This window comes from Podarcis melisellensis (genome assembly GCF_964234715.1).
Source record: "Podarcis melisellensis genome assembly, chromosome: 10".
Classification (NCBI taxonomy): domain Eukaryota; kingdom Metazoa; phylum Chordata; class Lepidosauria; order Squamata; family Lacertidae; genus Podarcis; species Podarcis melisellensis.
The window spans coordinates 42,261,297-42,288,723 of NC_138542.1; the positions used below are offsets into that span (position 1 = coordinate 42,261,297).

General features: G+C 42.3%; 1 protein-coding gene and 1 long non-coding RNA gene across 12 annotated transcripts in view; one reads left to right on the forward strand and one right to left on the reverse strand.

Annotated features, from left to right (window-relative positions):
• LOC309379115 lies at nucleotides 1-26,868 on the forward strand. Its single transcript, XR_014172371.1, has 3 exons — nucleotides 1-214; nucleotides 4,179-4,303; nucleotides 26,457-26,868. It is a non-coding gene; the product is annotated as an uncharacterized lncRNA (long non-coding RNA).
• Nucleotides 1-27,427, reverse strand: part of ANKS1B (ankyrin repeat and sterile alpha motif domain containing 1B) — a 343,850-nt gene that overhangs the window by 128,378 nt on the left and 188,045 nt on the right. For all 11 annotated transcript variants that reach the window (XM_081927920.1, XM_081927926.1, XM_081927925.1 and 8 more), the window contains 2 exons: nucleotides 16,424-16,522; nucleotides 4,409-4,561 (listed from right to left, as the gene is read on the reverse strand). In XM_081927920.1, coding sequence (XP_081784046.1) covers nucleotides 4,409-4,561; nucleotides 16,424-16,522 — 252 coding nt within the window. The remainder of the gene's footprint in view (nucleotides 1-4,408; nucleotides 4,562-16,423; nucleotides 16,523-27,427) is intronic.

The window sequence follows — 27,427 nt, forward strand, 5'->3', positions numbered from 1 at the left end:
TACAACCAAGGACTGCTCATTGGTGGTGCTCACTTCTCCAGCAACTACCAATATCAAATTTTCTCGCAAATAAATACAGTTGAAGGGGACAGCAGAAGGAGATTAACTGAGAATGAAAGGGAAGAAAAAAGAAGGCCTATAAATCCGTGGATGGCAGACAGATAGAAAATATCACCCTCCTGCTGACAAGTGTTCATCACTCTCTGGCTGCAATGTAAGCAATTCAATGGCTCTTCCTTTAAGTTATGATACTGTTGTTTCAAAAGGCTCTAAAGCACCAAAATAGAATAGCTGGATGAAACAAATTAAACTTTTAAATAAAAAGAGCAACAAAAGTTCAGGGCTTGGAAGAGTCTTTAGTGTTTTTAAAGAAGAAAATATATAGCCTGTTTGACACCATGCTGCTGTGACTTTGGCTTAATTATTACTTTGGTGTATGAAGGAATTGCTGTTGAAAGTTTTTAACAAATTTCACATGGTGAAAGCAAAAGTCTGTTCCTACCCTAAGCACAGCTTCCGTTGTGCTCCAAAATCTAAGTCAAGGATCCAGTGCACAAGCATAATTCCTCTAGGTACGAACAGGTAACACGCCCCTTCTCCTTTGTCTATTTTGAAGCATTGGAGGGCTGATATGTATTTAGCTTCGTTTGGCACTTGAGCCACAGAAAGCATCCATTTCTCATCCAGCCATCTAGTAATTTCCTTTCCCCTCTCCTCTCCTCTAGCACTCTTTCCCCTCTTCTGCTCTAGGCAAAAATGGAGAAGGAAACTTGCTCTACTCCAGCTGCCAGTCAAGTTGCTCATGGAGACTGAAAACAGGGTAATGGACAGAGTAAATGGGTCCCCAAACTTTTGCTTGCTCACTGGCTGATACTGAATAATAATCAGTATTGCTGTTACTGATCAACAGAAAAACTGAGAGTTCAGGCCTCTCCCTATCCTCATTTCTCAAATGGATGAGCAAGGAAAAGGTATACCTTCTGTGGAGGTATAAACATTTCCTTCAAATGCAGAATGGGTATTATGTGACACCTGTAACACTGCTGCTTCCATAGATCAAAGTGGTTGAATGGACATATATGGGGGAAGGTGATCTCACAGGTAACTCTTCCCAAGTTGTGAAGAGCTTTATATACTAATATAGATACCCTGAACTTAGCCCAGTAGCAATCAGCAACTGAGTGCAGTCGTTATATGTTGGCAGGGCCTCACTCCTGTCAGTAATTGTGCTGTAGCATTCTGCACTAACTGTAGCTTTTGAATGAAGGGCAAGGGAAGCCCCACATAGAATACACTGCAGTAATCTAGACTTGAAGTAAATAAAATATACTGTACAGTATGATTCTGACTGGCATATATGATAAGCCAAGTAATATTAAGAAGGTGCTTCTTCACACAGAACATATGCCAGTGATGACCACCAAACTGGATGGCTTAAAAAGAGGATTAGACTAATTCATGGAGGAGAAGGCTATCAATGGCTAGTAGCCCTAATGACTATGTTCCACCTCCACTGCCATAGTTATTATGCCTCTGATTACCATTTGCTGGGAATCACAGGTGGGCAGAGTAGTGCTGCACTCATGTCCTACATGTGGGTTTCTCACAGGTATCTGGTTGGCCGCTGTGAGAACAGGATGCTGGACTAAATGCAGCTGGTCTGATGCAGCCAGCCCTTCTCATGTTCTGAATATCAGATGATTAAACATACAAGATTCAAAGGCCTAAAATAATTAGAGGAAGAGGAAGTGGTGAAAAAGTACACAGGGATAGTTCTAGATCATAACATAACACTGAAATATGTAATTTAAAAAGAAAAAAAAGAAATATGTAATATTATGGAAAAACTAATTTTTCAAATAAAGGGGGGGGACCTTATATTGCTCACCCACTTACACCAGCTAGTCCCATTGTTTTCCATTCTATTTATTAAATTCCCAATGGCATTCATTCATTCTTCATTTCCTACCCTTCACCCAAAGGTCCCAGGGTGGGTTACAGGATTAAAAACAATTAAAAACAACTTACAACCATAAAAATATATCCACCCCAGAGCTTTGACGCTGGGACAATTCTGAACTGACTGGCAACCGCAGGCCAAACTTCCACAGATACATGTTTTGATAAAGTACAACAAAGGTCAGAAAGCAATGGTTTCAAAAATGTGAGGGTGCTACAGCACCCTGCAATGCACACAATCACTGCATTTGCTACTCAGTGCCTTAAAGCACTTAGCATGATTCTCACACAACTCTCTTGAAGAATATCCCATGAATTGGATCAACCCCAGCTTCTTGCACAAATAATTATATGGACAACTACATTGGATTAAATGTGAACGGCTGATTTTGAATCAATGTTTTAGATGTATTAATCTAAAAATAACTCTCAATGCTACCCTGCATAAATTTACACAGGAAGCAATTGAAAAGGGACTGCAAAACAATACATTAATGTAGAATTGAACAATAGCAGCTGAAGCTTTTGTTTTTCTCTCAGGCTTCTTTCTTTTACTCATAGTGTTGGAGAAACCATGTTGTTAGGAGCAGTTTGGGGGGTGGGATAACAAACACAGATCTGTGACAGCTTTTTCCTAGTCCTCTGATTTGAAAAGGTGTCATCTCTCTCAGGACCTTGTGACACAAAATGCAACAGTCAGCACTTCAGTAACGGGAGAGGAATCAAGTGAACATAAACTTAGCAGATGGAAGCTGTACGCCGGCTCCCTCGGCCAATAAAACAAGATAAGCGACGCAACCCCAAAGTTGGACCTAACGGTTAGGGGTCCCTTTACCTTACCACTAACAAGACAAAATGCATGTCAGCCTGTGAAGATGTTCAAATAAACATTTTGTCACTATGAAATTTTTCTGCTGGCCTTGAGGGAAGGCATTTGTTATACTAGCACATTTCTGCCTCAGTCTCACTGATACTACTTTCCAAACTCCCTTTCAAACCCCAGACTGACATTTGACCCTACAGTTACTGACCAACAGCAAAGGAAAAGTGTTGGATACAGAAATGAATGTTATAGACAAAATATTTTTACAAACTAAACTTTGTACAGATTTTATTTGAACCATAAAGCAAAATATGACCTTTATTAACGAACCCAGAGAGTAGGAACAGTTATTTTTACACAATATGAATACTGAGATTTGTGAACTTAAATGGTGTCTGTGTGGTTGTGAAATTAGTGATTTTATAATTTTAAAAAACTATAAAGGGAAAGATAGGATCACATGTTGAGAACAATACTTTATGAACATTCTGAAATTTATGAGGCATGGGGGGGGGGGGAATAAGTAGACACACTGTTCAAGACAGCACAGTTAACTATTCAGACTAGTGGAAGATCTGGTTTATGATTAAGATTATGCAATAACTTTGCCCCTGAAGAACTAGGTGCACAGCCTGGGAGTCATTTTGGACTCACAGCTGTCCATGGAATCACAGGTTAATTCTGTGTCCAGGGTGGCTGTCTACGAGCTCCATCTGGCATGCCACCTGAGACCCTACCTGCCTGAACTGTTTTACCAGAGTGGTACATGTGCTGGTTATCTCCCACTTGGACTACTGCAATGCGCTCTATGTGGGGCTACCTTTGAAGGTGACCCTGAAAATACAACTAATCCAGACTGTGGCAGCTGGACCGGTGACTGGGAGCAGCTGCCGAGACCATATAACACCGGTCCTGAAAGACCTACATTGGCTCCCAGTACGTTTCCAAGCACAATTCAAAGTGTTGGTGCTTACCTTTAAAGCTCTAAACAGCCTCGGCCCATTATCCCTTTAGAAGTGTCTCCACCCCCATTGTTCAGCCTGGACCCTGAGATCCAGCACTGAGGGCCTTCTGGCGGTTCCCACACTGCGAGAAGCGAAGCTACAGGGAACCAGGCATAGGACTTTCTTGGTAGTGGTGCCCACTCTATGGAATGCCCTCCCATCAGATGTTAAGAAGATGAGTAATTATTTAACATTTGGGAAACATCTGAAGCTTTTTAAGGTTTAATGTTTTACTATGTTTTTATATATGTTGGAAGCCGCCCAGAGAGGCTGGGGCAACCCAGTCAGCTGGGCAGGGTACAAATAAAAAAATATTATTATAGCTTTCTTTTTCTTTCTTAAATTGGCAGCAAGAAACTCTTAGATAAATAGGCTCCAAAATTTCTCTACAGTAATGTGCTTGCCGGAGACCAACAATATGCTGCATACAAGAACTACACCACAGAAGAATCTTGAGCACGTCAGCAGAAGCAGGTCTAAACATCAGATATCAATACTGATCACCCCAAACAAACAAGTTAGTAGGTGTTTTACGCTTTTTTTTACAACAATTTGTTTTCATTTGACCATTTTTAAAGGATTAAAACGTGTGTTTTTTAAAGGTAAAAATATATTGACTTACATTAATTAATTCAATATCCCAGATTTTTTTCACAAGGTCCATCGACGTATAGCCATTTATCAGAAAGGGTTTGATGTAATCACCCAGTTCCAGGGAATCTAGCCACTCTGCTACAGAGGTGGGGCTGTAGCCATTGTTGCCTATTTGTTTCATCTGAAACATAAAAACGCCCCACAAAAAAGTTCAGTTTTTGTTATTATGTATGGATGTGTGTGAGTAGGAGAAGAAATAAGGGATACCAAAAGACCTTTCCACAGACTAATTTTTGCATAATGAAAACACCATAGTTCTCTGGATGAAATTCTTAGGTCAGATCATTTGAGCTTTTAAACTTCTTTATTGACACCTGGCAGTGCAGAGTGTAGATTCACAGTACTGTACTTTTATGAATGGTTTCTTGTTTTAACGATTTCCACAGAATTGGAGAACGTCTGTGGTAAAACAGTGCAATAAAAAAGTGGATGACCAATGTAGCCTTGAGCTGTCTGCCAATTTCTCTCTCACACACAACCAAAGGGGATAATCTAGAACAGGATATCCCCCCTTTTATGAGTTCTGTGAGAAGAAATGACACATTCTCAGAGTCAAGAGGACTTAGGCTGCCAGTTTTAGGTCTCCAGGGCCCTTATTTATAAAGAGAAACACATGCAGAAAACCATAAAGACAAGGATTCTGGCCGTTCAGATTAATCGTAATCATCTTTAAGAAAAGCAATTAATTGAGGAAAACGTATTTTAAGTTGGAAATAAATTTTTAAAAGAGAAATTATCTTATGGCTTCCATAAACTATTCTCCTGGGCTGTTGGTATAAATCAACTGGTTGAGAAAACTGGGGTATTTTCTAGAAACTCACGGAAATTGCCCTATTGATAAGCTTCAGAGTGTTGTAAAATATGCTTCTCACAGTTTGAACTGTGTTTTAATATAAATATGATAAGAGAGCCTGTTCAGGCCCTCACCACAGCTGCCATCTGCATCACTTCAAATACATGTAGTTGGATCACCTGAAGGAATATCTCTATAGACCAGTGTTTCCCAACCTTTTTTGGGCAAAGGCACACTTGTTTCATGAAAAAAATCTTGAGGCACACCACCATTAGAAAATGTTTAAAAAATTAACTCTGTGCCTATATTGACTATATATAAAGTAACTCTCTTTAATAGGAATCAAATAAACACAAAGAAAGTATTTTATAATTACTTTATTATGAAATAGTAAGTAAATAGAAATATGAAAAATTATAAAATACTTTATTCAGTGCGCCTTTTGTCCCTCTCCTCGAAATGCTCCAACTCAATGTTCCTCTGCGGGCTGGCCATTGGAGAGCCGTGTCGCCCACACCGCAGCCCAATACAATATGAACCCTCCCCTCGCAACCCCTCCACACTCCCCACCTTAAGCCTCCACACGCGGCCTGCCCAAAGAGATGCCCGCCCGCGCGCGAGGGGATCCTTTACCTCAGCATCCCGCCAAAAAAAAAAAAAAAGGGCGGGAGACTGCGGTCCCTCAGAGGCTGGGCGTTAGGAAGAAGCAGCCGCCTTCATCCAAGCAGGAGCAGCAGCAGCTGTAGCTGTAGTAGCACCAAGCTGTGCCGGGGACTCCGTGCCCATGAGGGGAGGGAGGGGAGAGAGAGGAGAGGCAGCAGGTCGCCCTCTTAAGTCACGCGCGCGCAGGCACCACCACGCATCCCTTGCGCCCTCTCGCAGAGCCCCTGCTCAGCACCTCACGCCTCGGGGACGCCCGTCATGAGCCGCTGAGAGGCCGCCAAGCCTCCAGGCTGCTCCCATTCAGCCTTAGGCGTGCGTCCGCCTCGGGAAAAGCGGTGCTGGGAGGCGGAGAGAGAGAGAGAGAGAGAGAGGACGCCGCTGAGAGGCCGCCAAGCCTCCAGGCTGCTCCCATTCAGCCTTAGGCGCGCGCCCGCCTCGGGGAAAGCGGTGCTGGGAGGCGGAGAGAGAGAGAGAGAGGACGCCGCTGGCCGCGTCCCACCCTCAGTCAGTCGGCTCGGAGCTACTGAGGAGAGGGAGGTGGGGACGACGGCGCGTCTGTTCCGCTCGGGGCCAGCGCGCCCCCGCCCCCTCTCCAGAATCCCCAACTAAATACGATGCGCTAAGGGAGGGGGGAGAACCCACCCACAAAGAGGACGCCTTTCTGCAGGGCGCCTAAGGCCTCTCGCCGCCCGACTCGCCCGCCTCCCTCCCACGGCACACCAGGTAACGTCTCGCGGCACACTAGTGTGCCGCGGAACACCGGTTGGGAAACACTGCTATAGACACCCCTATGTTAAATAGGTAGAAAGGGTACACAGTGAAATGGATGGAAACAGGAAAACATCTTTTCTTTTTTTTTAGTGTCAGGACTCAGAAATTTTCTGAAGTAAGTATCAGAAATAATGGGGCTGGGGAAAGTGGAATACACAAAAAGATTAGGATCAGGAACAGTATTTAAACTGGCATAATTCAATGATTTTCAATGATGTAACGGGGAGAAAAGAGAAAAGTGTAATATAGGAAATGTGTGATGCTATTTTCTGAAGATGAAGATTCAGAGAACTACAAGAGTTACACTTTGGTGCATGCTATGAATAAATATTTTGCAGAGATATATTTTTGCAGAAGGAATCAATACTGCTTTTAAAAGAAGGTGGTTTCTTCCTTCCTCTTTGAAAATGGTTTTAATAATTTCCTTAGCTTAGTCAGTCATAATGTTACAGGAAAAAGGTAAAACTGTAAATTGTATGAAAATGGTATAAACAAATGAGTACATGTGGATTGAACACGAGAAGATAGATATATACATTATTTTTTAAAAGAACAAGACAAATAACTGAGTTAATTTATTTCATTCCAAAAATGAACATATAATGCCCTGTCAAATACACTTATTAATGTACTTAGCTCGTATGGTTTGTCAACACACAGGATCACAGTAATCAATTCCATATCACATATTTTGGCTTTCCTTTTCAGATCACAGAAAAGATTTTTTAAATGTCTAAGGGTAAATGATAATCCATAATGTCTGTAATGAGGTGAATTATTGTTTCAAATATATATAAGCATATTGTTGTGGGGGTGAGGGAGGGCATAGCTCAGGAGTAGCTCATGTGCTTCTCATGTGTATGGTCAGTTTCAATCCCTTGCATCTCCAGATAGGCTTCCCTCTCCTTTGAGATAAAGCTGCTTCCTATTATGATGTCACCAAACAGGGACAAAATAAGCTGTCTAGTGTTGGACTCCCTCCCCGCTTGGACTGACGTTTTCTCCCCAGCTACCCACCCACTAAAAAGGAAGAACTCGGATAATTTCAGAGTTAATTAAATGCAGCTATGAAAAGCTTACCTGTATAACAAGAACATATTAGAAGCTCTTTATTAAAATCTGTTTCAATATTATATATATAGCAGCTGTTGTTTTTTCATGTATCAAAAACCTGTCAGTGTATATAAAAACAGAACTCTTGTTACTTGAAAAGGATGCAGAAGCTATTAGATGGGAAAGGTTTTTTTATTTCCATCACAGCATTTTCACTGCTTTTGGATGTTACAGAAAAAAGTGCTGAAAGGAAAGCATTCTGAAAAGTTTTCTCAGTGTGTAAAAACTGTATAAAAGGTTTGCCAATTTCTCTTAACGATAGTCTTTAAAACCCTAACAGATGACAGTGATACTTTTGAGAGTGGACACTAGGGCTAACCCAAGATTCCACAATTGTGTGCTCCAATTCACAGCTGCAAAGTTGGATGGGTGTCTGGAAGGTTTGGGGGAATGGAGTCAGTGGGGGTGAAACTCACTACTGCTGCTCCTGACAGTCATCACATTATTTCTCCAAAAATCCCAGAATAACTCCACATGACATAGGGTAACTCGGATGAGAGCTTCCAAGGAAAATAAAATGATAGCTGCCATTCAGGGCTAACACCCTTCTTGAAGTCCTGTAAGAGCAAGGCCATTATGTGACCTTTTCCTGGCAGCTTTGTGGGTGGGGGACAAGGCAATGGTGGTTGCCAGTTGTTGGCCAAAATTCTGGCAGTGGTGGTACACCCCCCCCCACTAACTATGTCCACTAAACTGATGGAAGTAGGTGACCTTTTCATTCCCTATGTCCTCCAAATTTGAGCTGGAAGTCCTCTTTTGAGGATTTCCTCTTGTGAAAGTTTTCTTATGAAGTTTATCTTAGCCAAAGCATGAACTTCTTTGAATCAAGCTTTACAATGTTTAACAACATTTCAGTAACATTTGTTAACCAAAAAGGAATGCCTAAACCAGAGGCGCCAGCTTTTAAAGGTGATTGGGGAGGACAATGTTGCGCACATGACATCCCGATGTCCCAACGCCGTGCGTGTGACATCGGGAGGACCAGGGGAGGAGCCAATGTGATGGCCACCCAGCTCAATGACCGGCAGCTCATACTCCGCCTCCTCTTGGCAGTGCCACTGGCGGGAGGCTGCTTTGACCCTCCTTCCCTTCTATGGCAGGAGGAGCAGGAGGAGCAGCTGGTCACTGGAGGCACGGCACACTTAGCTCTGCTCTTCTGTTCTGTGGTTTTGAGACATAGGTGGGCCCCCAGTCCCTACCACAAAAATATAGAGGGGTGCCAAAAGGGTTCAGCCCCTAGGAGCTGGCACCTGTGGCCTAAACCCAACCAAACATTTTTAAAAATGTACAAAGAAAGCCATAATTTTTTAAAGGCAAATTGAACAAACCTTTTTTGGGGAGGGGGGGAACCTGTAGTAATTAATGTCAAATACACTAAAATATAGGCATAAAATCACTTTTACATACATAGATTTATTTCTCATTATAGTATGATTAATAAATAATTCAAAAATAGTTGTTGTGTGCCTTTGTGCCTTTGTAATCTGCATGCCAGTGAGCAACAGATGCAGTTTTCCCCATTTCCAGCTGCATACAACTGCATCTGTTAAACTGCAGTCTGTCATGTGCTCTTGTAACCTCTTCAGACACAAGAGAAAACAAAGGAGGAAGGCAACCCCACAGAGGCACAATTGGCTTCCCATTTTCTACTGCTGTAGGCCTTGCTTGAGGTCTGCATGGCACTGGAGATGCACTCTGAATGGTTGCCTGGTTGCCTGTGGAGACACAAGAGAAACATGGGGATGGTAATGAAGAATGAGTAACACAGCGTACTCAACAGAGTAGGTGCTCATTAGATTATCTTTAGCTTTATTTTTGTACTACGGACACATAAAGTAGCTGGACTTTAAAAGTTCAATAAATTAATATAAAAAATCTGAAGTGCATGAAATAAACTTTAAAGTTCCCCAACCCAAAAGTAGATCTATAAAAGCATAGGAGGTAAGTCTGGACAATTTGGGACCAGGTTATTGGAAGTAATGCCTACACCAATATAAACCTGTCTAGGCCCTAAGTCTAGAACTAGCTCCACACTAAGACCAACAGGGATCATGCACAGGGCATTTTCAGTGGTAGGCCCACACTTGTGGACTTCCTCTTCCAACAGCTCTTCTTGCCCCCCCCCCCTTCTAGCTTTAATGCAGACCTTAAAGACATTTTTTTAAAACTCCTCATCTACGCCTTTGATATTACTGGCTCCATATATATACACTAATTTTATATAATGCTGGTTTTGTTACAATTTTTCTTTTCCATGCTATACTGCTTCAGACTTTTTAAAATGTAAGTCTCCTTGTGAGGGTTTGCCCTAAAAGAAAAGAATTGAAAACAAAGCAACTGGAAACATCAGCAGAGAAAACCAAATCCAAAACAACATAATAAAAGCCAAGCACAGCATGATAACAGAAACTGACAAACCAAAAGCATGAGGAGTTGAGTTTGTTTTGTTTTTTGAATGAGGGGAGAGATCTTCAAAATGTTTCTGAATGCTAAAGGAGAAAAGTACCAATGGGACTTCACAATGATGTTATTCCACAATTTTGGTGCCACCAAAAAAAGGCTCTGCCCATCTGATTTCATATAAGGGTGGGATCATGAACAGAACTCAGATGCCAATCTGATCTAGTTTATGGGAGAAGATAGGCACTGAGGTGGCTTGGCCACAAACCATTTAGGGCTTTTAAGGCTGAAATCAACAATATAAACTGAGCCTGGAAACAATCCCTGTTATGAAAGACCAGAGAAATATGCTCAGATGTTTGAGTAATTGGCTGGCCACTGCATCTTGAACCAGCTGAAATTTACACATTATCTATGTGAGGCAGACTCACATAGAGAGCATTGCTGTAGTCCATTCTGACAGCAACTCAGCATTTGTCTGCCTTGGGAGACAATGGAGGAGTGTGCCTTTGGGGGTGAAATCAAACTGTTGGAAGGGTAACTAATGCTTGGAAAACAGGCCACACAAGGAAAAATGACTAATGGGCATTTGCCAGTAGTTGCAATTAAGGTACTGGGGTACCTAAAGTTCACCCCTGTAGGTATCTCTGCTCTTTATTGCGTTCACCAGTCTGTCTGTGGTAGATATTTGCCTGCATTTGGGGGTTTATAGCCATCAAAACTCTCCTTTCTGCACAGAGCATCTCTACTCTGTGTTCCATGGTTAGGGAAAGAAAAACTTGTAGACCCTGCTAAGTAGGGGAGAATTGTTAAGCCAGTGCAGTGTCCACATATTACAGTGGAGGAATGGGAAACGTTCTGTGGCCATTGACATTTCTTGGGTGGCTTGGAAGTGAAGGATAGAGTAATTTCAGATGCCATACTGGAAAGCATGGTTCCCTGGTGACTTTGCTTACCTAGGTGGGGTATCTTGTCCTTCCAGCAGTGGTATTGAGATTCATGGTGGCTGTTTGTGGCTGGAATCTGAGGCAGGGTACCTGTAAGGTTTCTGAGAAGATAAGTGTTAGGCATCTGCCCTTTATTTCTTTTTGGTTTACTCAGCTTTTAAGTTATTTGGCAAAGTGCTTTCAGAGGACACCCAAAAGCCAGAAACAAAACAAAACAAAACTGCCGAATGACTAAAGATTCCAACATTAGTTGGAAAAAATATTCTGGTAATTCAGAACCTGAAAAACCAAGGAGAAATTCAGCAGGCAATGATTTCAGAAGCATCCTACATACAGTACATACATGCACACACCTGCTGCCGTTGCCGCCACACCCATTGTGAATGGATCAAGGCAATGGTTCCACAATATCAGTGGACATCCTCTGGAAGGGTACTTCTACCATGCATAGACCTCCTTGCTTTCTGACAGGTATAAAAGATTTGACGTAGTGCTTTATTATTTTCCCCTACCAGCAGCTAGTGGAAGTTTAGTGGAAGTTTCTCCTTTATTATTTGCAAAACTTCTTCATGTCAGGAGGTTTAGCAGTTAGGTTGAGAAGTGCAAGTCAGTACTTTTCCAATAACCACTAACTGGCATTGCAATTCCCAGTTGGCCCCATATCCCCTTGGAAAGGAGCTCTTATTACAGTTCCCTTTTGCATACAAATCTGGACCTACATTTATATAAAAAGGCAAAGGCTTCCTCCTAAAACAGATTTTTGAGTCTCTTTCGCACATCCTTCAGTATGTTGCTCCTGCTGGAACTCAGGAAGATGCTTTGAAGGTTTACAGCTCTGAGGTTACTGATATCCCTGCTCTCCTGTTCCTCAGGACTCTACTGGAGCACTAATTTTCAAGCTTGAGATGCCTACAGGGATTTCTTTGGTGCTGAATGTACTTTTCCTTATATTGTATCATCCTCTTGCAACACTCTGGCAAATAATTACATTTTATCAGCTCAATAGTGGAAAGGATTGCTTCTTGAATTCTAGCTTTTGATTCGTCCATCCAGTAGTTTAAAATATGGTCCAAATAGCAAAAGCCACGTCATACTTCTTTGATAACATTAAAAAAAATATCAGTTGTGCTAATGGTTAAACTAACCATCTTCCTCATCTAAGTCTTGTTCTTTTCATAGTTTCTGATTTGGTCAAAACTCTCAGCATACTATGCAGTTCATTCATACGCTCACAAATCTGAGACCAGAAGTAAAATGAATGTTCATAAAAGATCCAGAAATCACAGCATGATCCTTTTAAAAGTTATGACATAGTTGCTTTTCTGGTGTGCCAGGAGTTTTATGATGTCTGTGTGGGGTGAAGAAGGAAGAGGTGGTCATAACTGGCTTGGAGTTGTGATTCACTGACACTTTTGCTTGGTGCCTTTTCACGATGTGTCTCTGTATCTTGCCCCCCAAAATTATCAGCATCCTCACAATTCTTAGCCTCCTTCCTTGCCTTTCAAGCTGTCATCCTCCCCCCTCTTTAGCTCATAACTTTATATTCAGCACTTATTTTTCATGAGCACATCTTAGCTTCATGACCTCCACTGCTGTCACTTGATTCCCAGGCTGATGGCTTCTTCCTTTAGGCCTTTTGGTGACTCCATGGCTGCTTGTTTCTCAAGCAGAATTCTCTTACTTGCTACTTCTATAGAAAAGGAAGGATTCTTTACACCAAAACCAAGTATTTTTCGTCTGCATTGATGGCATCACTGCTTCATTATATAATATTATAACTTTTAAATGTCAAATTCTGTTCAAACCAACTGGGTTTTGCACAACTGTGTTTCAGATTTCCAATGCAGTTCAATATGTCTTGGAACTAATGATGGGTGATAATTCAAAAATCATACTTAGTTTGCCTAGTTATGAATTCAGCATTATGTGCTTGGTGGAAATGTTCTCCATTATTTCAAGATTTTGAAGAATCTAAGGATTTTGTGCATGTGCATCTCAAACATGCATCATGTGAAAATGATATGCATAATATATCACGTGTTACAACAATACCACCTTTTTCTCATTGGCAGTTTTTACATTTCTTTTTATTCTTATTTTTACCATTGTGTGTGCAGCAGTGCAGTTAGGTAACTGTATGCGCAGTAAGGTGACCCCTCTTTAGATGGTGACATGTCCCAACTCCAGCCCAGTGGTTCGCACAAGGAAATTCCTGAAGGTGAGGCCCGGCGTAGGTATCCCACTGCAATTGCGCACAGATAGTGCTCACTTATCCAGATGCCAGTTCACTGCAGTCCTTAGAAAAGCCATCCTTGAGTGTGGGTTGGACTCCAGAGTATTTTCTGCAGATTCCTTTTGTATAGGCACAGCCACCATGGCTTTCTGCTGGGGCCTTCCCCTGGCTTGCATTAAAGCTCTGGGCCATTACCAATCATCTGCTTATAGGCACTATGTGTGCACTGGGATCCATGGCCTCACTGCCTCTTGTAGATGATTTCTTGCAGGTACAAGCTGAAAACAGGCGTGGATCTGTAGTCACAGCATAGTGCACTGAGCTTTATTAACTTCATGGGGGCAGCACCTTGGTTTAGAAGACAGAGCACATAACACCTGGATGGGCCACATGGGCATGCAGTGGGACAATCTAATGCCATGGGTGGCAGCACCGGAGCTGCCTGATGCCCTTGTTATTCAGCTTATTGAAAATGATCTGGTCAAGAAGAAAGACATAGACCTCATCTGGGCAACAGCTGCAGATCTCAAGGCCTTCATATGGCACACCCAGCTTGTCCATTTTTGGGTCCAGGTACTTGGAGTGGTGGCAGTGGCAAGGAGCATCAGAACTGGCGCTATCAATCTTGCCTGGAAGAAGGTGAACAGCGCAATGTCCTGCTTGGTATCCTGGTTAGATGAGTGCATTGTTTGGCATCCTGCTATCACTTACGACAAAATGGACTTGCATCGATGAAATGGCTTGTACCTATCACCAACAGGCAATGAGTCCAGGCTGATGAACATCTACTGGAGCCTGTGGGACTGGTTGCAGATGTGAGCGGTTGGGCAACAAGCTGGCATGGAGGGGCTGACTCATGTGGCAGAAAAAGGCACTTGGTTGGATCCTTAGTCTAAAGCTATGGGGTAGGTAGCTGCCCAACCCACAGATCTAGGATCAAAATTTAGGGAAGCTCAGTAATGGGGTCCAGTGGATGGGCTCTGACTGAAAGCCCAGACATGGGCCAACAGGCCATAGAACACCTGGGCAACAGCTGCAGATCTCTAAAGCTATGGGGTAGGTAGCTGCCCAACCCACAGATCCAGGATCAAAATTCTGGGAAGCTCAGTAATGGGGTCCAGTGGTTGGGCTCTGACTGAAAGCCCAGACATGGGCCAACAGGCCATAGAACACCCCAGATGACATATTGACAGGATCATCTTACAGATCTACATCATAGGGGATCCTTAACCACAGGATCGACCCTGATGGAGTTATCAGCCAGCAGTTGGGTTGGCTGATTCAGGATACATACCCAAGGCCTATGCCGAAACCGACCTACATCTGTAATCAATAAAGTTGTGGCCATTTCGATCCCAAGCTGGTGTCACACCATTGTTTGCTGCTTCTCCACTTTAAAACCCCTCCACACAGTAACCTTTGGCCTGCTGCGCTTGGGTCTGCAATGTGTCATAACTCCACATTGAGAGATTATAATTAGTTTTTTCTCATATTTTGGAAAAATTTTAACAGAATGGATTCCACATTTGCATCCAGCAGTAAGTATCAAAGGCAGAGCAACTTTAACCAACAGGATGTGTATGTAGTTTTTTTAGAAGTATATATGCCCCAAGCTTGTAGTATGTTTGCATTGTTCAGAGCATCTTACAAACCTTTAAAACAAATAAACATAGATAGAGTGAAAGTTTCTTGAAAGAATTGCAGGTCTTCTTGGAAAGGATCTCAAAAATCATTAATATATTGGAGCACTGCCTGGCTGCTTTGAGCTGCCTAAGTGTCAGGGACTGGACTGAAGGGGACGGCTGGGAATCACCCCCTTCTCCTCCTTTGCTTCCCTCAGAGGAGGAGGGGGCGTGGTTAGATCCCCCTTCTCCAGTAGTTTCAAGAGAAGAGGGAGACAGGGTTGAATTGCAGCAGAACTCAGAGCTGCCAAGTTATGAGGTGTTTGGAGAAGGAGGAAGAGTGGGAGAATTGCCAGCAGAGATGTCCTTGGAGAGCATAGAAGAGCCACCATACCTGTGTACACATCGCTAACTTAGAATTCAAAAGCAAAGGGCCCAAAGACATTTGACTCCTGAGGCCACCCACAGGGCCACAGGCTGTTGCTGGGGAAGGAAGGGAAGGGGCTTAGAGTGAGCAACATCACTATGGAGTTAAGGACTGGATTATTTGCCATGAGAACCATAAATGCAAACTTTCTTGCTTCTGCCTTGATCCTTGATGCTGCCAGGGGAGGACAGAATCACCCACACCTGACACCATGGGAAGTTATTCTAACTTTTGCTGGGCATTGGAGGTTGGGTGGAGATGGTGGCGAGCTCTGAGCCCCAGAGGTACTGAGCACACATATGCACAGACAGTGAGGTGGGGGAGTTCTAGGCAAAAGTGGAAGCTACTGTGAAAGATGACTTACAGGCTGCCTTTCTGCTGCATCTCTCTCTTCCCCACCTCCAGCCACTATATAGTCAACGAGAAGCAACAAGACCCAGCACTTTTGTGGATAAACTGGTTGATGTCACTCATCCCCAGTGCCAGAACGCAGACTCTGTTGTCTGAAAACAGTCATCTTTCTGTTTTAATACCCTGATATGCATGTGGATTGGTTTCCTCCCTTCTCAAGGAGGGAAAACCATGGAATTTACAAGAAGCAGTGATGCCCACCAACTTGGATGACTTTAAAAGAATAACTCATGGATCATAAGACTATCAATGAACCTACTTGAATATGTTACTGCTGTTTCTCCAGTTATATAGAATGTTATTTTAAAAAGGGCACCAATATGAATCAGACATAGCACAGGTGACAAGGACTAAAAATTATGTTGGCAGATAGCGAGGCCCAGAAGGACAACATTCTTTACTTAAGAATGATGCTATAATAATAATAATAGTAATAATAATAGTTGCTTGTCTCTAGCATTTTTTCTCTTATCTTGCTATGGCTGTATGCTAATGCAATAAAGGTTTGATTGATTGATAATAGTATTAATAGTAATAGTAGTAATAATAATAATAGCCTCTTGCTTATGATATTGGAATGTGGACAGGAAAACAAAAGGGTACCTTTGGAAGGAGCTGAATTGCCTGTAAAATTCTTTGTCTGTGTCCAGAATTAAGTATTCCAATTTCTAAAAGGTCCTGATCCTCCATCACGTTGCTTCCCTAAAACAAACAAGAAAATATAGTGACAGGTATATATTGGCAAATATTTTGGATAGTTTAAAACATCTTATGCTACTGGATTTTAACAAGTACATTGTAAACAACAAATCAAGAATCATGATCATACTTCTTTTCGGGTTCAGAAAATGTAAAAGTTACAGTATCACTACAGGTACTCCATCTGTAGTACTAGCAATTAATTAAATATATTGTTCCATGCCACCCCAATCTCCAAGAGGTGCAAGATTCCGGGGTATCATGTGTTTTTCCAGGATTCATGTTTCCTTTTTGAATGAGGCACAGCAGAAATTGTGGTGTTTTTATTATATATGTTTCATTTACACATTAATACAACCTGAGCCTACAATAGAGGGGTTCACAGCATTAATACCCCAAAAGGGTCTTGTTTCTACTATAGCCGTAGCCTTGTATTCAAACAGAAGTCAAACATTGCTTTGACTCTCTCTCCAGCTTGCTGCTTTTTCCTGTGGCCCCTATTATTGCAATGTTCAACTCTAAACTCTGGTTATATCCTTCTAACTAGCTGTCTCACACAGAGCCCCTTTCCTTTGTTCCCCTTAATGGCCCATCACCCAGGCAATCACGTCATCATTTTAAGGATCAGGCAGTTAGAGGGGACGGTACTATGCACCAGTGAGTACCAATCAACACCAAAAAGCACTGCATGGGCATGTTCCCATCATTATCACTGTATGAAGATGACATTGTGTGGCTGTTGCACAAAGAGCTGCATGCATGAGCAGCACGGAGTCCACACTAAACTGCTGTTTAGAAGTGCTCCTTTAAAAAGAACGCATCTGTGTACTCTTCAAGGAATCCAGTGTTGGTTCTCCTTTGTGTTGATTTCCCCCTTCCTGTTTCTTTTCCTGCTTTCAAAAATTTTATTTGCTGGATTTTATTGCAAGATTTTGGGAAAGGGTCTAAGTGGGAGGAACCATATAGATGGGTTGTAGGCAAAACTAGTCCTACTCAGAGTAGACCCACTGAAATTGATAGACATGACTAACTTAGAGCAGAGCCATTAAAATGAATGTATCTAAGTTAGTCATGTCTATCACTTTCAATTGGAAAAACTAAGTTGGATGCAACCCATGTGATTTAATTGTTAATACTTTGTAAAAATAAACATAACTTAGAGCACACTCCACTACTGCCACAGTAGCTAAAACAACTCTATTTCAGAAGCAGATAGAAACAAAGTCAGACAGAATGGCAAGCAGGTGGATCTGGAGTAAGGTGAATATCGGCTTGTTCATCATTCAACTGGCAATATCAAATGATGACTCATGGGTGCCAAACACTCAAATCATGTACCCCAGGCAGAGCTTTTCTCTCACCTCAAATGCAGCTCTTTTTCAAAGGGTAGTTCATGCATTCTACTATGAGTGAGACACTGATGGAACTAAGACTGATCCAAATGTTCCAACCCACCAAATTTCTCAGCATTTATGGGTTCAGAGGGGAAGCTCTCATAAAGATCAGGAAGGGAGAGCACATATTTGGCTGGGTGAGGTGACAACAAGTACTATTCCTCCCTCCATATAATGTCCTGGGAATGACACCCAATCTCCAAAGTGTGCGGGAACAGTGGTGCTGGCAGGGGCTGAGCCGAGCCATTGCAGTGCTTGTCAGGAACCAGGGTTAGGAGTATCTCAGCAATAAATAAATAAATAAAAAACAGTGTCAGTAAAGTTGACACCAAAACAGTGCATGTCTAGTGATCCTAGCAACTCTAGTAGGTCTTGCCCCAATGAGGCACTGAAGGTCCCTGTATTCCCACCTCCCTCTAAGGCTCCTCCTCTCCAGGTTTTTCCCAAGCAGTCACAAACTGTTTTTTGCACACAACCAATCTCTGCTCAGTTCTTTTCATTTATCTGCATGTTATGGGATACTGGGCTTGGGGAGGAGCTGGATGCAGCAGGAGTGGGAAACTCCCTGGATTCTTCAACAGCCTGCCTCATCTCTGTATCCTGCCCCCGTACGCCTCTGAGTCTGGACAACTCTCTGCCACAGCCTCTTCCTGCTCACTAAACCCTTTTCCCTCTTCGGCTTCTTACACCTCCTTTCCAGCAGCGGAGGAAGGGTCTCGGGCACTTTGGGTGGCGTGCCCAGGGGCGGGGCAAACAGCCCACAGGAGTGGGGCGCAGTGCCCATAGGGGCACAGGGCCCATAGGGATGGCACAGGGTGTGCAGCATCCCGTGCCATCCCTATGGGTGCCATGGCACGCCCCATCCCTATGGAGGTCACATGCCCCGTGCAGTCCCTATGGGCGCTGCGGCGCACCCTGTCCCTATGGATGCCCACGCCCCATGCCGTACCATCCCTATGGGCGCTGCAGTGCACCCTGTCCTTATGGACACTGCATGCCCCGCCCCATGCTGTCCTGTCCCTATGGGCGCCACGCACCACAGGGTGCCCGGCACCCATAGGGACACCACAGGGCGCCCATACGGGACAAGACGAGGCACATGGCATCCATAGGGCCTCAGCCACCTTACAGCTGGAGGGGGGAGCAGCGGGCAGACAGTGTGGAGCCTGTAGACGGCGAGAAGCATGGCTCATTCACACTGCAGGCCCCGCGGTGACGAGTGCTGCCTGCCATTTTGTTACCCCCCGTCAGGGTGACACACAGGGTGAGTTGCACGCCCTGCACCCCCCTTCATACTCCCCTGCTCCTCTCCCTAGTCCTCTCCCTCTGCCCATTCTACATCTCCCCCTCCCTTGGGGGTTCTTCGGTTGGCGCCTCCCACCACTCCTCTGCATCCAGCCAGTCCATGGCATTGCTTTAAAGAGGCAGAAAAAAGTGTTAATGGAAGAAGCCACCTTGTAATTTAAACTTGGCACTTTAAAGTAGTACTGTACTGCCACCATTGACCCAAATGTCATCTGATCTTTTCTTCACTCTCTGAATTTCCCACCCACACCTTTGCTGGGAAGAAAGGTCTGATGGAGAAGTGGGAGGCAACCTTTGTGCAGCTCTAGATGAAACACAAAGAGATTTACATACGTACATGTGTGAATCATTCACCAGTTACCTGAATTGTAGCACAGTACCACCATTCACTAAATGAAGAGCCCTGCTATTATTAGCTTATGTACGGGTGATACATACATGGCTGCAAGCTAATAGTCATAGATTAAAACATACTAAAGAAAAAACATATCCTATTTTACATACTAAAGAAAAAACATATCCTATTTTACATTTGGGGCTCTTACAGCAACTTTCCATGCTTTATGTAAAGCATTTTTTTCTTATTTTCTATCTATTCTTTGTGTAACCTTCAATACGCAGGAAAGTGGGCTGAAAATTGAGCAAGCAAACAAATTTGTGAGGAGGTGGAGAGAAAGTTAAAGCTATTCCATTAACCTACTGGGACAATCTGTCATTTAGTCTTTGCCCTCCCAGAACACTGCTCATCAGCAACTACCCATTATGTGGTCATGTGAATATCTGCATATTTCCCCCCAAAGCAGATTGTTTGGTGGGGGGTAAGCAAAGTAACTCCAAAGGCTGAAGACAGAAATGAGACATCTGAATTGCTTATGAAACTGAAGGCCCATAAGAAGTAGACTACTTTTGATATTTGGCATAATCATTGCTCCCTAATTTTGCCAACAACATTACTCCCAGAAAAGATACCCATTGTAATTAAGGATCTAGAACAGGAAGCCTGAAGCAATTAAATAGTGCATAGGCATCACTTTCTGAAAATGAGCAAAGATTTGATGAGCAATAAGTGAGAGTGCAAATGCAAGTTAAAGCCTGATCTCTCTGTGTGAAATCTGCAGCATCTCATGGGCCTTAGAGAAAGACAACAGTCTCCCCACCCCATCCCCACCCCCCAAAAAGAACGTTAGAGAATAATGTGCACTGCTCAGCAGAAAACTCCAAATACCGTTATGCATTTAAAAAAGAGCATGACTTCGATTATAGCTGTATTAAAACCCTTGGAGCTGCATTGTCAGCACAGAGCTAGGGTGGGATGGGAAATAGGAAGAAATGAAGGTACTTTCTATTGATTGGGAAATTCTGGTTTTGTTGATCTCATAGAAATGCAGAGTTTGAAAGGGACCACAAGGGTCATCTAGTGCAACCCCCTGCAATGCAGGAATCTTTCTGCCCATTGTGGGGCTCGAACCCATGATCCTGAAATTAAGAGTCTCATGCTGAGCTATCCCAAGGAGTCCTACTTTCTCATTTGAACCAGAAGCAGCAGCAAGGCTACAGGGCTACAATGTCTGTAAAAATAGAAATGGCTACACATCAGAGCCAACTCAGAATGGCACTTTTCATTCATGTCCTTGCAAAGGAAGCACAAGGATATAATGTAAATTTATTTTGGTTTTCCAAGATTTCATTTAAAGAAATATTTAATTCATATTTTTGTAAATATAGTTTTGAAAAGGCAAAAAGTATGGGTGGAGGAAAGGAACTAAGGGTAGAAATCTAAAGCTAAATAAAAGGGTGGAATAACAAAAGGAACATAGGGCTAGGGAAAAGCCCTTCAGATATTTGAAGATGGGTATCATATGTACTCACAGCCTCATCTTATCCAGGCTAAACCCAACTCCTTCAACCATTCCTCATAAGGCATGGTTTCCAGACCCTTGATCACTGTGGCCACGCTCCTCTGCACATGTTCCAGCTTATCAATACCCTTCTTAGTGGTGCCCAGAACTAGATACAGTACTCCAGGTGGGGTATGACCAAGGCAGAATAGATTGGTACTATCAATTCCCTTGATCAGGACACTATACTTCTGTTGATGCAGCCTTGAATAGCATTAACACACACCCCCTTTTTTGCCAATGTATTACACGGTTGATTCATGTTAAGCTTGTGGTTTACTAAGACCCCCAGTTCCTTTTCGCATGTACTACTCACAATACAGGCGTCTCTCACCTTATATTTGCACAGCTCGTTATTCATGCCTAAGTATAGAACCTTACATTTGTTCTCATTTTGTTTGTTCTCAAATCTGGCAAGGTCATCTTGATTCCTGATTCTGTCTTCTGCAGCATTAGCTATCCCTCACAGTTTGGTGTCATCTGCAAATTTGATGAACTCCCCCTCAATTCCTTTATTCAAGTTGTTTATAAAGACATTTAATAACAATGGGCCCAGAACAGAACCCTGTGACACTCCACTTGTCCCTTTTTTCTAGGGTAATGAGGAGCCATTAGTGAGCACTCTTTGGATTCAGTCAGTCAACCATCTAATAATCCACACAACAGTTACCTCATCCAGCCCACATTCTACCAGCTTCTCCACAAGAAGATCATGGAGGAATTTGTCAAAAGCCTTACTGATAACAAGAAACCCTATGTCCACAGCATTCCCCTGATCCCCCAAGCTTGAAACAGTATATATATAAAAAAGAAATGAAATTTGTCTGGCATGACTTGCTTTTGAGAAACCCATGCTGGGTCTAAGTAATCACAACATCGTTTTCTAAGTGCTCACAGCAGCAGCGGAGCAAGCCAAATGGGAGCCTGGGGTGGCACGTGTGCCCTGCGCCCAGGGGTGGGGCCAGCTGCCCGCAGGCCGGGGTGACCCAGGGCAGGACGCTCTGTGGGGCCTCCAAGGAGTCTGCCGGCCTCCTCTCATTCAGCCGCCCTACAGCTGAGGGGGAGGTGGCAGGCAGACCGTTTGGGGCAGGCCCCACAATGAGTTCCGACTGGCATTTTGTCACCCCTCAGTGGTGACACCCGGGGCAACCCGCCCCCACTGCCCCCCTTCCTCCATCTCTGGCTCACAGACTGACCATTTGCTGGCCTTTAAACAGTACAGCAGCACTGTAGGACAAAACTAGGAAAAAGCAGCTCTTATCTGCTAGTAAAATGTTTAAAAGCCAGCTCACCCCGCTTGACATATTAAGTCATGAAATAGCACGATATGTTTAATGGTTGGAAAACTGTGTGTTATTTATGATCACACTGTAAAGTAAATTAGCAACATATCTTATTCAGTAACAGAAAACATATTTCTTTATCAGTGTGTTAAGCCATGCAGGGCTGTTCCAGCACTGAATCTTTATAGGTTCTGTTTTTCACAATGAAAGATGCTGTTTCGCTGAAAAGTAGCACTTCGCTAGGGAGAGAAAAAAACCATTTTACTGCAATATTGTGACCTTTGTCTCACCTCTCTTCCACCCCAAGTGAAGAGGGAGGTACTGCACTGCACATCATCTCCTTTAAAGTGGCCATTATCACTCTGAAAGAAGTAATTTGCAGTGTGAACATCTTTGGGCAAATATTTTACTAAGTGCGGTTGAGGTACCATGCTATGTATCACACCACTATGACCCACCTTCTTTAAAGGAGGCAACCCAGAGCAATTCAATCCTTGGAGGTGATCTGCATGCAACACACAGCATAATCCCTCCCCTCTTTTGGAAAGCACTGCAGATTGTCATTACATTCATACAGCCATCCCAGTTTCTGATTTGATTCCAAAATGTCTCGCTTTTCCTTAGGATGTCTCTATTTTCAATGGATAAATATTCAAGGGTATGGAGTTGTCTAACACCTGAGCCATCTGAAGGCAATCCTGTATAGGGAAGTTTTTTAAAATGTTTAATGTTTAATTGTGTTTTTATACATGTTGGAAGCTGTCCAGAGCGGCTGGGGCAACCCAATAAGATGTGTGGGGTATAAATAGTAAAATTATCATTATGGAATGGGATGTCCCTATTTTCATCAGAGAAATGTTGGAAGGTATGTTCACATGCCTGCTGAAAGATCTCCAAAATGGAGGCCTTCTTTTCAAATGGTGCCCCCCCCAAAAAAAGTGAAAAGGAGATCCTACACTATGCAGAGTATCCATTCTAGGCCTGGAATAAGGTCCTTGTAATTTTGTTCATAAAGGCAAAAAAGAAAAGAAAAAATATTTACTAGATTATTAAGAAAAGGAAAGGAAAATGTGTTTTTCAGCTCTTCTTTCAATTGACTCTTTTTAATGTAGATTAGTCAGGCAATATATCAAATACATCCATTGTACATTAAAATTAGCAAATGGCCAGAAATGTTCATGTTTCACTGTGATTGCAAGAGCACTGCTCTAATGCTTTTCTATTAATGTTATTATTAAATGAAAACCTTGTGCTTTGCTTTAACATTTGGATGATTTCTCTAAACCAGGCATATGCAAACTCGCCCCTCCAGATGTTTTGGGACTACAATTCCCATCATCCCTGACCACTGGTCCTCTTAGCTAGGGATCATAGGAGTTGTTGTCCCAAAATATCTGGAGGGTCGAGTTTGCCTATGCCTGATCTAAACCCTAATGTTAGTGCAGAATAAATTATTTGACCAGACGCATGGATGTACCTTCTCAGCTGTGTGCCCAGTGTGATGGCCCCACTCACGCTACCCTAAATCTGCCTCTGCTGGCACTCCTGCCAGTATGCCCATGCAGTGCCAACATCCCTGTTTCTATTGTCAATAAGTCAGTCACCAACCATGACCAATATAAAATGTTTCTATCACAGCTAGCTATGATAAAAAAGTAACTTTAATAACTAGCACCTGAGGGTTTTCTCCCCCCCCCCCCGCCGCAGCTCACCAGCTATTCTTTTGCATCGTATCTGAAAGCAGGGGCTGTCTTTGTTTCTGTCTGTCTTGAGAGACAATGGAGTGTGCCTCCAGGGATGGAGAATCACAGCACCTGCTGAGCTTGCAAAGACCAGTGACTTGTCACTGCTGCCTCCCACATTGTTTTTGCTGTGTTAGCAGCACCAAAATGACCTCTATGGGGTGCCAGCCTGGGCAGTGTGTATAGAGGTCCTGGGCTGCCCAGACAATGAGTCTCTCCTCTCAGCGTTGCTGGTGTGGTCCAAAGGAAAGCAGAGCAATATAGTTTTGGCACCAGTTTGACTGCAGGAGTTAGTGACAGGAGGCGGACAAAAATACATGGGGTAAAATGCTTTAAATAAACAAATAAGCTGATTTATTAAAACCATTTTCTATGTGACATGTTGTGCCCTCATTATAGTATTTGGGATGTGCTATCCAGGAACAACAGCTGATTAATCCAGTGTATATAGTTCAGTAAAATATTAAAAACTGGTTTCTTGCTTGTCATTTTTCTTACTTTGAAAATGACTTCATTTATCTAATTCCTCCCATTTGGCTCAATCTAGTGTTATAACCCATTGGACCAAACTGTTCTTTCTCCTTCAAGCCCTTCAAACCCAACAAGACACCTTGGTCCAAAGGTGCAAAACCTTGAATTAATTATGAAATTTTGTTACACTAACAAGATGATGCAATCTGTGCCACTACACTGGTGCCTGAACCTAGCAAGATTATGGATAAATTCACACTGAAATGCTGGAATTTTTTCATGAGGATTTTTTTAAATACAAAATTTGCAAATTGCTGCAGAAATAGGAACTGAATTGAAGATTGGAAAAAAGAGAAACCAAGATAACTGAAATTGAACTATATTTCCATCCCTATTAACAGTATTAAAAGGATTAGAGATATTAAAATGCCAGGCATTATAGAACTGCATGGAAGACATCACACTTCCTTATCAGAACATAACAGCACAAATTATGCTAAAGAAGATGACTACAGAATGGAAGTCTTGTGTGCTCTGAGAAATATCCCACTATTTGTCTATAGGCAGTTGGTTTATTCCATTCATTCTTTAGTTATACCAGGATACCAGCCAGATACTTGAATCTTAAAAAACTGACTGCAGGAAATGTCAATTAAAGTGTTTCCTAATACTTATTTTAATAATCTAAGTAGAAATGTTACATTCCTGGGATCCCCAATGCTTACTGGAAACAATTTCAACTGCCTGATTCTTCTCCCACCCTTAAAAAAATATAAGAGCAATTGATTAAAGGTTGCCATTTTTCTTTTCTTTTAAAAAAATGTTCCAGCAATTTATTTCACACAGGAAGAGGGCTGTGTTTTGTTTCTCCTTTCCTATTCAGCAGCTGGGGGGCTCACTTAGCTGGCTCACTCCTGTTACTGTGGTAACAAGACGACTGCTGTGATGCGATCTCATGTGCTTCATGCGTAAGAGGTTCTCAACCTTTGTCACAGCAAGGATCCCTAAAGCAATAGGGCTTTTTGTTTTTTAAAAAATAATTGATTACAAATATTAAAATACAGTATTTTATCTTACAGTACTAAGAAATGTATTAGTACAGAATATATAAAGCAGCCACCACACAAACTCATTCACATATGTGCCAAGTTCATTTAAAACACACACCCAGTTTCTAAAATAGGTCAACATATGAATTTGTTTCCTATTTCTTTAGGGCTAAACTGCATGCTATATACTGGGAGCATCATCACTGATTTCCTGACTATTTTCCTTTTTACTAAACACAGCCACTGGGTGGGGACAGCTAATTTGACTAGGAATATGATGCAGAGATGTTGTTGTTTACCCTTTCCTCTGCACTATTTTGCCAAGCTTAATCACGTAAACACACACATTTACTCCATGGATTGAGGAAATGCAGGTATGATACATGTGGAATAACAGTTTAGAGCAAGAAGATGGTGTGCCTGGAAAGAACTAAACTTCCCCATTCCCTTCCTTCCCCCACCACTTTTTAATCAGATTAGCACACACATTCCACCAGTAGCATTTAGTTTTTAAAAAGGTAAGATCATTCACAGATCTCCTGGCATGATGTGTGGTTTAATGTTTTGGGACTCATTGTAGGCGGCGTACTCATCACAGCAGGTTCAAGATTATTCGCCTCTAACGATAAGCAAGCAAAGTGCACCAGGCCATATATCATCTGGAACAGCTCCCATGGGTGGGAAATTTACAGTAGTAGAAATTAAAGATTTCTCCCATGGCTTTGTATGACATAAGTCTTTAAAAATAAATCAAACCTGTTCTTTCTAATTATGTACTATCCTAATTTAATCCAGGACCTGAACTGTTGAGAAAATGGAATAAGACACTTGTGCTGCTAGACATCTTGACCTGCTATTCCACAATTCAACTAAATTATCAATGGAACAAGCTGCCATCAAGGTCAATGATTTTATTTGTTTAGATAGCATGACTCATGCTGAGGACTCAGGGCAACTAGTAAATTAGACTGTTCAGAAACTGGGGGATATATAGCAGCAAAGCTGTGAGAGAGGATGCCTAGAATCATGTTCCACAAGTCAACAAGACTAACATCAGAACAGCAACCAGAAAAAGGGAGATGCACCAAAAAACCAGGCTGAATGTTGCCGGCAAAAATAATAAGATGCTATGGTTATAATCCCCTCCCCCAGATGCATTTCACTGATTCAGGGGAATCTATAAAACTCTTGACAAATACATGAAATAATTGCATAAGATAAAAATAACACAGTATGAAACTGCCAAAAAATAAAATGTTACTCCACATAATAACCCTAAAAAGAATTTTGAAGGGCAAGAAGGACAAACAGCTACACGATAATAATATATGGTACTTGAAAATTTAAAAAAAGGTCTGCATAATATATTTATCAGGAAATAATGCTAACACATAGATTGCATTTAATAAGCCAGTTTAAAAAATACCACCAATGGTAACAAACTTATCAGTATTAAGGGTCATGCTTTTAAAATCAGAACTGTACAGCACAGGCAAAGTAAAATAAGGTCATCATCATAGCAACTATCAGAGCTGGCAGAAAAATCCCCCAGTATAAAAGAATTCTGCAAATAATTTTGAAATTCAGTGGATTCCATTAATCTTGGTTGGCAGACTATTTTAACTGATTAACTTCCATCTCACAAGAATCAGAGGAAGGAATTCCTACAGAAGGTAATGATATAATAATGACAAAGATACCATACTGAAATCCCGAACAAGGAAATGCTTGCCTCTCTAGGGGAACACATTTTCTACCACATATTA